General features: G+C 39.9%; 1 protein-coding gene across 2 annotated transcripts in view; it reads left to right on the top strand.

Annotated features, from left to right (window-relative positions):
• The window catches only part of CAP2 (cyclase associated actin cytoskeleton regulatory protein 2), a 138,034-nt gene that overhangs the window by 46,530 nt on the left and 79,290 nt on the right, over positions 1-12,214 (top strand). For both annotated transcript variants that reach the window (XM_082638459.1, XM_082638460.1), the window contains one exon: positions 9,378-9,455. In XM_082638459.1, coding sequence (XP_082494585.1) covers positions 9,378-9,455 — 78 coding nt within the window. The remainder of the gene's footprint in view (positions 1-9,377; positions 9,456-12,214) is intronic.

Below are 12,214 nucleotides of genomic sequence, written 5' to 3'. Positions count from 1 at the left end.
CCAGGTTCCCACAGTAAATACTGGAGAAAAATCTCCTTGGGCTTCTGGCAGGGGGAAGGTGAAAGGAAGCATTTTGAAATAAGCCAGAGTACTGTGCTCTTAGTAAGGCCTGACCCCAGGGGAAACTGACTAACCAGAGCCTAACCTCGCAGGTTATTGTCAGGGCCTAACTGACCTGGAAAAGGGAAATGCTCAGTCCCACCTGGCTCCAGTCTTTCACATGGGAAAGGGAAATACCCATGTCTGGCCCACTTTAGCCATCCTGTCCCATAAAAGGGGGAAGAAAGAAAGTGAGTAACACTTGTAAAGTTCACACTCCAGAGACATAGACTTACTGAAATACTGAGACCCAGTCATAGGATTAAAGTATGCTTTCCCTCCCCTCATACCTCAACACCACATTACGAAAGTCCTATTTACAGCAGTTTCTTTTACCCAGTACATCATGTCCAGCTATCAAGAAAAGTACCAAAAGGAAAAAGACACAATTTGGAGACACAAAGCAAACATCAGAACCAGAACTGGCAGGGATGTTAGAATTATCAGACTGGAAATTTGAAACAACTATGATTTATATTCTAAGGGCAATAATGGATAAAGTAAAAAGCATGCATGAACAGATGAACAATATAAGCAGAGAGATGCAAATTCTAAGAAAGAACTAGAGAAATGCTAGAGATAAAAAACACTGTAACAAGCTCTGATTGAAGGGGGGATGGTAGAGAGAGGACTGGGGGCTGGGTGCAGACAGCAGGTGGCCTGTGCCCATCTTCCTTTTCTGTCCCCACTCAAGTCCTTGTGAGGGGACCTTCTCAGGGCACCATTTGAGTACCACTGTGGCAAAGGAAATCCATGTATTTTGAGTTGGACTGTGCCGTCAGGGACACCCATCCAGGATTGCATGTTTGACTGCACGATTACGAATGCCACATCACACATGGCAATCAGAGTTCTCTGGCAAACAGAGATGGACTTCTCTAAAAGGTGACCCGGACAGAACAAGAGCTTTGGACAGTGTGGTTTTTTTTTTTTGTGGTACGCGGGCCTCTCACTGCTGTGGCCTCTCCCGTTGCGGAGCACAGGCTCCAGACGCGCAGTCTCAGCGGCCATGGCTCACGGGCCCAGCCGCTCCGCGGCATGTGGGATCTTCCCAGACCGGGGCACGAACCCGTGTCTCCTGCATTGGCAGGCGGACTCTCAACCACTGCGCCACCAGGGAAGCCCTGGACAGTGTTTTTTATCGCTAGCATTTCTCTGGTACTTTCTTAGAATTTGTATCCCTCTGCTTATATTGCTCATCTGTTCATGCATGCTTTTTTACTGTATAGCTGATTCACTTTGTTATAAAGCAGAAACTAACCATTGTAAAGCAATTATACTCCAATGAAGATGTTAAAAATAAAAATAAATAAATAAAATAAAATTACACTGGCCAAAATGAAACAACAACAACACTGTAACAGAAATGAAGGATGGCTTGGATAGGCTTATTAGTAGACTGGACACAGCTGAGGAAAGAACCTCTGAATTAGAGGATATATTAATAGGATCTTCATAAACCAAAAAACAAAGAGAACAAAGACTGGGGAAGGACTGGGGGACAACTACAAAGGGTGTAACATCTGTATAATGGGAATACTAGAGGAAAAGAAAGGGAGAGAGGAACAGAAGATACTGAAACAATAACTGAGAATTTTCCCCCAAATTACTGTCAGACACCAAACCACAGATCCAGGAAGCTTAGAGAACACCAAGCAGCATAAATGCCAAACTATACCTCAGCATATCACTTTCAAATTACAGTAAATCACATTTTTCTCAAGCTCACATGCAACATTCACCAAGATAAATCACATTCTGTGACATAAAACACACCTTAACAAATTTAAAAGAATAGAAATCATATAATATCTGCCCTCAGACCACAGTGGAATAAACTGAATATCAATAACAGAAAGGTAACTGGAAAATCCCCAGATATGTGGAGATTAAGCAACACACTTCTAAAGGACTCATAGGTCAAAGAAGAAATTTTAAAAATATTTTGAACTTAGGTATTAATTAGACTTATTGTGGTGATAATTTCACACTATATACAAATATTGAATTATTATGTCATACATCTGAAACTAATACAGTGTTACATGTCAGTTATACCTCAATTAAAAATATATTTTGAACTAAATAAAAGGGAAAATTTAGGGGATGCAGTGAAAGTGGTGTTGAAAGGGAAATTTATAGTATTGAATGAATATATTAGAAACAAAGATCTAAAATCAATAATCTAAGTTCTCACCTTAGGGAACTAGAAAAAGAAGAAAAGAAGAAGAATTAGAGCAAAAATCAATGAAATTGAAAACAGGAAATCAGTAGAGAAAAATCAACAAAATCAAAAGCTTGTTCTTTGAAAAGATCAATAAAATTGATAAGCCTCTAGCCAGGCTAATAACAAAAAAAGGAGAGGGCGACATCACTACAGATACCATGGAAACTAAAAGGATAATAAAAGAATACTATAAACAATTCTATGCCCACAAATTTGATAAGCTAGATGAAATAGACTAATTCCTTGAAAGGCGAATCTGCCAAAACTCATACGAGAAGAAACAAACAACCTGAATAGGCCTGTATCTATTTAAAAAATTGGATTAATAATGAATAACCTTCAAAAATAGAAAACACTAGGCCCAGATTTGTTCACTGGTGACTTTTATCAAACATTTAGGGAAGAAATTATACCAATTCTCTATAATCTCTTTCAGAGGATAGAAGCAGAGGGAATACTTTCTAAGTCATTCTGTGAGGCTAGCATTACCCTAATACCAAAATAAAACAAAGACATAAGAAAACTACAGACCTGGGACTTCCCTGATGGCGCAGTGGTTAAGAATCTGCCTGCCAATGCAGGGGACACGGGTTCGAGCCTTGGTCCGGGAAGATGGCACATGCTGGGGAGCAACTAAGCCTGTGTGCCACAACTACTGAGCCTGCACTCTAGAGCCCATGAGCCACAACTACTGAGCCTGTGTGCCACAACTACTGAAGCCCTCATGCCTAAAGCCCATGCTCCGCAACAAGAGAAGCCACTGCAATGAGAAGCCTGTGCACCGCAATGAAGAGTAGCCCACATTTGCCACAACTAGAGAAAGCCCGCATGCAGCAACGAGGACCAAATGCAGCCAAAAATAAATAAAATAAAATAAATACATTAAAAAAAAACTACAGACCTGTATCTCTCATGAACATAGATGCAAAAATCTTCAACAAAATATTAGTTAATTAAATCCAAAAACGTATAAAAAGAATTATACACCATGATCAAATTGAGTTTATCCCAGGTATGCAAGATTAGTTCAATATTCAAAAATCAGTTAATGTAATCTATCACATCAGCAGACTAAAAAAGAAAAGTCATGTGAGCGCATCAATAGATGCAGAAAAAATATTTGACAAAATCCAACACCCAGGGGCTTCCCTGGGGGCGCAGTGGTTGAGAATCTGCCTGCCAGTGCAGGGCACACGGGTTCGAGCCCTGGTCCAGGAAGATCCCACATGCCATGGAGCAGCTAGGTCCGTATGCAGCGGCTGCTGAGCCTGCGCTCTGGAGCCCGTGAGCCACAACTGCTCACGCATGCCCTGGAGCCCGAGCTCTGCAGTGGGAGGGGCCACAGCAGTGAGAGGCCCTTGCACTGCGGAGAGGAGTGGCCCCTGCTCGCAGCAAGTAGAAGAAGCCCGCGCACAGCAACAAGGACCCAACACAGCCAATCAATCAATCAATAAATGAATGAATGAAAAAAAGAAAGAAAGTATAACTTAAAAAAAAAATCCAACACCCATTCATGATAAAAACTCAGTAAACTAGGACTAGAGAGGAACTTTCTCAACTTATAAAGACTATCTGCAAGAAATCGACAGCTAATATCATACTTAATTGTGAGAAACTTGAAGCTTTCCCACTAGGATCAGGTACAAGGCAAGGACGTCCCCTCTCACCAATCCTAGAAATCTTTGCTAATGCAGTTAGGCAAGAAAAGGAATTAAAATGCACATAGATAAGAAAGGAGATATAAAACTGTCTTTTATCACAGATGACATGATCTTTGTCTATGTAGAAAATTCAAAAGAATTGAGAAAAAACTCCTGGAACTGATTAAGTGATTATAGCAAGCAGCATTTGTTAGATAATTCGTTAGAAATGTAAATACTTGGGCCCACCCAAACCTGCCGAATTTGAAACCCTGGGGGTGAGACATGACAATCTTTTAACAAACCCTCCAGGTGACTATAATGAAAACTCAAGGTTGAGAATTGCTGGTGTAAGTCTTCTTCATGGCCCTTTATATGTCAACACAGATGACTTCATAATCCAACTTTGTAGGGTCAGTGCTTATGTTTATGTCTGCAAAATTAAGCATCTTCAATCTTGCTTTAAGCAAAATCGTGAAGTAGGTGAAACTTGTCTTTGGCATCCTATCACCTCTTTTTCTTAGCCCATTTTCCTGTCTTGCTTTCATCTATCAGGTCCCCTTTTACCTCTTCATTGGCTGAAACTCAAGGGACTTCTCCTTTAGGGTAGATTAGAGGGCCCTAAGGAATAAGATCTAAAAATACAATATCTCTAATTGTAAAATGTGGGACATTGGCAGACTCACTGGGGAGGAATGTGAAGATGGCATTGACAGTGACCTTCCCAGGGTCCCAAAATTGCACCTGATGAGCAGATGCCCATTCCCCTGACCTTCAGTCAGAGGAAGAGGATCCCCTTCCCTTGGCTGTCTGGCTGTCAAGAAGAGGGCTGATGCAGTTTCAGAAGATCTGGAAATGCCTTCAGCACAGGCACCCTGGCTGGATGCTTTTTGCATTTCCTCTAAGTATTTCCTGTACCCTTTCTCCCAGTTGCACCTGTTCATTTTGTCATCCACATGGTACTTTGTGGCCTGTAGCTTCCCAATGAAACAATGGAAAGCTTTGATGAATATTCAGAGATCAATTGAGCTTCCCCAGTGAGTCAGCTCTCTCCCAAGGGGATTAGATGGAAATAAGTCATACTAACTGGTGTCTGCTTGTCCAGAGGCTTGCTTTAAACTGATTACTGAAATTCATTCTCCTACTGTCTAGGACCACAGAACAAGATGGTCCACCAATCTATCTATCTAAAAACCCCAGTTGCCTAAGTGATAATTGCTAGAGTTCAAACAAAATGCACAGCCTTGCCTCTTACCCGAACTGTCCCCTTCCTCTCTGCACACACGTGCTCACAAGCAGATAGATGTGCATGTATACACACAAAGGTCACTGAGGCTCTCTGAGCCTGGCACATGTGTGATAAACTCAGCAAAAACCCTCAATTATTTGTTGTTACTGAAAATCCCTACGTTTGGCTTTTTCTTTCACAATGTTTTGAACTGCCTGAGTGAGCCAAATTCTCCCTTTCAAGTTATCAGAACTCAGCAGGTTCAGTGAAATTGCTCCTAAATAGGATGCTGCCCAGTTGAGGGGACTCATGGAACTTTCCAGAAGTAAGAAGCAGGTAGGTCAGAGTATGTCAAAGGTGGAATGAAAATCCTTTGAAACATGGACTGATGAAGTTAAAAATGAACATGGTTTAGTGTCTGCTAATCGTGCCCAGAGTTCTAGGGAGCTGAAAGAGGTGCACAGCTGAATCCTCAGAAAGATTTGTCTACATAAGCAAAGCGGTAGGGAGAGTTGAAGCAGATAGCTAGATATTCAACCATTCTGTGCTCCAACCTCCATCCCTGTTGTTGAGTGAAAGGCCATGTGGGGGGAGAGACTAATTAATGAAATTGGCCATCTTGGCTAATCAGACCCGCTGGAAAATTGTTCTGTCAGCAACAGGCTAAATGTTGTTTCTAGGGAAAGTAAAAAAGGCCAATGATAGTGTTCATCTTGGGATAACTACAAAATTATTGTTAATGCACCTCTGAGCTGCAGTTTTAACTGTAGAAGTCAGGCAATCCCAAATTACTGTTCCCGCAGCAACTATAATTCAGCTGACTCCACAAGGCTTGTTGTAGACGAGGACCATACTTCTGTATTATTGTTGTTGGGAGAAGTGCAGTTCTTTTATTTATATCCAAGCAGTGGAGAGTTTTATTTCATAATCTTCTTTTGGAAATGTGGTCATTAGAGACTGACAAAAGTCCTTCTGATCCACTGAAAATACACATTTTGATGTATGGATAAACATTCATGTAGCTCAGAGCTTCACGTTCATAAGGTCATTGTAGCCTCCAGGACAGTAAAATGTGAAAATCCACTATCTCCCTAAGGAATATTCAGAATTTGAGATTTTGAGCAATATAATCCCAGCAATCAGGCTACCAGGACAAAGAGGAGATGGTATACTCCAAAATGGAAAATATACCCTCATTTGAATATTCATAAGACTTAATCTGTTATGTTGATGGTGATGAATTTGTGATTTTAAATGTAAATGATCTAGAAACCTTGGTCTGCTTTCAAGCATTTTCTTGTCAGTAGGAAAAAAAACCCTTGGATGAAAAATAATGAGAAAAGTTGAGCACTTCCTTTCCCTGTCCCCTGTTCCATCAGGCCTTAGAAGGTTAGGAAGAACACTCTTGCTTGAAATGGAAAATAAACCAATCTCTCATATGGTGGCAAAAGACTCAAGGAATCACCCACATGGTGGCTAGAAATAGTGTGTCAGAGAGGAACAGAGCATGCAAAGGAAAGACATGGGCTTGCCCTCAAAGAAAATAAAACAATGAACAGAAACAGATTCCTCACTATGGCTTAATCTTATTAGACTCTTAGGCTAATAAGTAACTTAAAACTTAATAAGAGTATAAGCATATTTTTTAAATAGCGTAAGGTGATAGAACAATAAGAATGAAGTGCAAAGGGAAATTGAAGTCTAACAAATAAAAACCAAAAACAACATTAATACAGAAATGAAATATAAATTAGAAATGTTCATGTATATGAGACCCTATTGAAAATCTGTTTACCAACAATAGAGAAAACTATTGATACAGTCACAGTAAATACAGATGACAGACAAGGAGATTAAAGGCAGAGAGAGGGAGAGAGAATCTAAATGATATGAAAACATTCAAATATTATACAATATGAGGATAATAATTGGAGTCCCTGAGTAGAGAATCTAACAAATGGAACAAAAGATATTTTGAAAGATATAGTAATATAAGAAAATTTCCCATAAATGAAGAAAGGACCAAATCTATTCCAAGAAATATAACACAGAATGCTCAGAATGCAAACATAACTCAGTAAAGCCATTAAAATCCAAGGATAAAGAAATAATTCTTCAGATGTCAAAATAGAAAAGTCAGTTTCCCACAAGGGAGAAACAAAATCAAGGTGGCTTAGATTTCTGCATTGCCACATTCACTGCTATGCTGTCTGCATACGGTAAAAGAGAGAGAGACCCAGGGATGTTATATCGAACCAAGATGTTGTTAAAATATATAGATGACAGGGAGACATGCTTGAGACTGAAGAACTTAAGCAACTTTAAGACCTTTTTGAAGAACATACTTGATAATGGGAGTCCAGCCAGTTAAAAAAAATCAAAATAACTCAGAAATGGAGAAGTCATGGTAAAACAACTGGTGAGAACCACTAGGTAGGTTTAAATGTAGAACTAATTCTCAATAGCTATGGGAATTAATGTTACAGTAAAAATAATAACTAAAAAATATGAAAAATGGGGACCAGAGATAGAAAGAAGTGGGGAAGTCCTTATGTTCTCATCTTTCCCAATAAGGAGTCAATCAGTATTGTCTAAAATTATATCATGCATTAGTTTATAGTATAAACACATAATTATTCCAATTTCTTAATATTTTATATTTTTTTAACTTAGAATCATCATTTAGGACATAATAATTATTACAGTGCAGAAACTTTCACTTGAAGCTTATCAATTCTTTCTTTCATTTTTAGTATTCAATTATAATTAAAATTTATACTTTTTATTTTAAAAAATGGCACCTAGGGTGTGGTCCCATTTTACCAAAGTCCCTCTGCATATAGATCTTTAATGGTGCTGCCATGATGTTCATCTCTCATTAATAATGATTATTTCTAGGTTGTGAGGCGTTTTTTTAAAAACTTTAATCTTTGTACCTTATGGCACTAAAAAATTATTCTAAATCATTATGCTTTGTCTTATGAGAACAACTGTGTGAATTTTCCTAAAAACTAGAAAAAAGGCCAAAACTGACTGATTGTGTGATATGAATATTTGGAATTATTTTCTTCTTGGTACTCTTCTGTAACTTTTTAAATTTAAAAAATTAAAGAATTAATTAATTAGTTAAGCGTGGGTAGAGGGTAAGGATGAGGGAATATGGTACCATGTGTTTAAAGACATTCCTATCTGCTCAAGTCCTTTCTGGGGCGGGGTTGAGTCCAGGTAGCACTGAAATCTCCTTCAGATCAGTCTTACTGAACAGTGGTAGAAATCACTAGCTCTCGGTGAGCATGTCTTTTTTTTTTTTCCTTCTTTTTAAAATTTTGTATTTTTAAAATTTTTTTGGAGTATATTTGATTTACAATGTTGTGTTAGTTTCAGGTGTACAGCAAAGTGAATCAGTTATACTTATACATATATCCTTGGTGAGCATATCTTTTATGGGGATGGCTTAAGGGACAATTTTCTTTCCACTAGAAGGTATGGAACAGATTGGGGCATGAAAGAGGACAGGAGAGACACCCTTTGGAAAACAATTGCACTTTGGGGCTCAAACTTTTCTTTAACAGCTTTGTTGAGATATAATTCACATATCATAACATTCACTCTTTTAAAGTATATGATTCAGAGATCTTTAGTATATTCACCAAGTTGTGAAACCATCACCACTGTCTAATTCCGAAACATTTTCATCACCCCCAAAAGAAGCTCCATACTCACTAGCAGTCACTGCCCATTCCTGCCTCCCACCAGCCCCTGGCAGTCACTACTCTACTTTCTGTCTCTGTAGATTAGCTTATTCTGGACATTTCATGTAAGCAGAATCGTACAAATGTGGTCTTTTGTGACTGGCTCCATTCACTCAGCATAATGTTTTTAAAGTTCCCCATGTTGTAGCATGGATCAGCACTTCATTTCTTTTGAATGCAGAATAATATTCCATTGTATGGATATACCACATTTTGTTTATCCATTCATCAGTTGATGGACATTCTGGTTCTTTCTACTTCCTGGCTATTATGAATAGTGCTGCTATGAGCACTTATTTACACGTTTTTGTGTGGACATGCGTTTTCATTTCTCTTGGGTCTATACCTAGAGAGGGAACTGCTGGATCATGTGGTAATGCTCCATTTAGGAGCTCAAACAATTAAGCTTTCCTGTTCCTTTTTGTTCCCAGGCAGAGATGGTGCATAGTGCTTTCCAGGCCCAGCGAGCTTTCCTTCTGATGGCCTCTCAGTACCAGCAACCCCACGAGGTAAGAGTGTATCCTGAGAGCCAGGGCTGCCTGGGGAATGGGCAGTGCAAGGTAGAAAACAGGGAAGCAGCAGAACCAGTTACTGTGAGAGACATCCCGAAAATGAGATGTATAGCATTGCAAGTTCTGTCCCTAATCCAGATCGTAGTATGAAACTTTTCTAATGTCTTTATAACCTTATTATGGCCAAATTCATACTGCAACAATCAACATCACCAGTTTAAAAGGTCAATATGTCATCTGTATCCTGTTCTTTTTACTAGTCTCACAGCCATTTTATAATCAAGGAAGTATTTGCTACTAATTTTTAGTTCATACTTTGCGCTGCTTTGTTTTCAAAAACTGTTCACATCTATCCTCACCTGTAAATTCTATGTATGAATTTGATCAGTTCCTATTTAACAAATAGCATTGTTAGGCTCAGTGTGTAATGAATGAAATTATTCATTAAACAGTAGATCTACTACCAGCATACCTTGTTAAATAAGAAAAAATAAGAATTGTTGTTTTGACTAAATATTCTGCATCTGAAGTTTGGTAACAACCATATAAATATAAAAGATAATTGAAATAGAACACAATAGCTTAAATTTAATAGCTCACTTTAAATTCTAAAACAAACTCCTAAAGTTGAAAAAGTTGGGCTGAGAATCCTAGGAAGCTAGGATTTGACTTTCAGAGGGTGAAGCTCGGCTTCATAAAGAACCAAGACCTGGGACCTTACCCTCCCTGGAGCAGTAGGTCCCAGGCCCTCCTGTGCAATGCAGTCACCTGGAAAAGTTTTTCTAAATACCAGTGCCTAGATCTCGCTCCAAGAGGTTCTGGTTTAATTGGTCTGAGGAGTGGTCTTGGCCTTAAGAGGTTTATGGATTCCACAGGTGGTTCTAACTTGCAGCCAGGGACTTCCCTGGCGGTCCAATGGCTAAGACTCCGTACTTCCATTGCAGGGGGCACGGGTTCCATCCCTGGTTAGGGAACTAAGATCCCACATGCCGTGCAGTGCGGCCAAAAAAACAAAAACCAGATAACTTGCAGCCAGAGCTGCCAACCCCCACCCTGGATGGATGTACCTTGTCCCTCGTGGGAAATGAGGAGTTAGCACACAGTCCAGGCAGGCAGCTTTGTAGGGATGGAGATGCTCTGTTTTCCATCGTGGATGCAGTCTCCTCCTTGGAGACTCAATCCCTGACTTCTTTCTCTTTGCAAAAGAGAACAGTGAAACTAGGAAATCACAATGTGATACAGCCTTAGCCTACCTTTTCTGTGATTGAAGTGAGAGGAGAGGTGGCTTCATTGCATCATTGAGTCTCAGTTGGAGGAAGGAACCATTACTTTCCTGGCCGGTGCTCCACTCAATCCCTTTTCTAAGCACAGAACAAGAGGCCTCGCCATTGGCCGTGCACATAAAAGTCACTCATTAAATATTGGATGATAAAGTGAGTGACTGAACAAATGAATGAATATCCTGGGACTGTGGCATCCCCAAATAAGCCATAGTCAGGGATACTGTGTGACTTAGCATGTGGCTATGCAGATTCTTGGGTGTAATATCTGGAGTTGCCCCTTCTTACTCTACTGCATTCTTGATGAAAGGGAGAGGAATGGGTGTTTCCGGGGACTCCTATCCAGGAAAGGCATTCGTTGGAAATGTTCCCTCTAGCACTTACCACGGTACTGCAAGAGTAATAAGCCCCAGAAGATCAGTAGGCAAAATAGAAGGCAGTGTTTTGATGCCCACCTCCCTTTCTGTGCCCTCCCTCTTAACCCAGAGCACTGTCCTAGTTGCTTCCACTCAATGGAAAAGCAGTCCACCAGGCCTAGACATTCCCAGTGTGCATTCTAGAAGATACATCAGGAAGATTATCATAAAGCAGATTGTATCTTCTCATAGGAACAATGTTATAATTGTCCATGCCTTCCCCTCTTCTTTCAGGAGAATACTAACTCCTGTAATTTTAACTCTCATTGATATATGACAGTGGTCCCCAAACTTTAGCGTGTATGAGAATCGCCTGCAGGGTTGTTAAGACACAGATTGCTGGGCCCCACGTACAGAGTCTCTGATTCAGTAGGTCCTGGGTGAGGCCCAAGAATCTACATTTCTGAAAAGTTCCCATGTGATGGTGATGCTGCTAGGCCAGGGACTACACCCTAAGAGCCTCTGGTGTGTGGATGGCTCTCAAAGTTACGCCTCTAGCCGCCTCTAGATGACTACTTCTCAAACTCTGATCTTCATCTGAATCACCTGGAGATCTTGTTAAAGTGCAGCGTCTGGGTCAGTACATCTAGGATGGGGCCCAAGAGTCTACAGTTTTAACAAGCTCTGGGTGATGCTGATGCTACTGGTCTGTTGCTACATTTTGAGCAGCGAGACAGGCGTCCCCACCTGAAATCCCCACCAGCACAAAATCCCTTCATAGTCAAATAGCAAACTCATGTTCTTTTCTCCTAGCATGTCTATATCAAAGCAGACTGTGTTACGCTACGTTAACAAACGTTTCCAAAATTTTAGTGACTTATAAGAGCAGAGGTTTATCTCTTGCTCACCCTACATTCCTATGTATGAAAGTAAGGTGACTTACTTTCTAGAGGATGTTATTAAACAATTACTCATACAGTTATTTACTTAGAGTTATAATAGGACTCTGAGAGAAAATGGTAGAAAATGAATCTTTAAAAGGAATATCAGGCATTGGGAAGGGAAGATATTTTAAAGTAAGAGGACTTCCCAAGGGGTACCTCCCATCATGCTAATGAAG

The sequence above is a fragment of the Mesoplodon mirus genome (genome assembly GCF_964341445.2).
Source record: "Mesoplodon mirus genome assembly, chromosome: 12".
NCBI lineage: Eukaryota > Metazoa > Chordata > Mammalia > Artiodactyla > Ziphiidae > Mesoplodon > Mesoplodon mirus.
The sequence above is the reverse complement of the archived record's forward strand: the minus strand, read 5'-3'. Positions and strand labels throughout refer to the sequence as shown.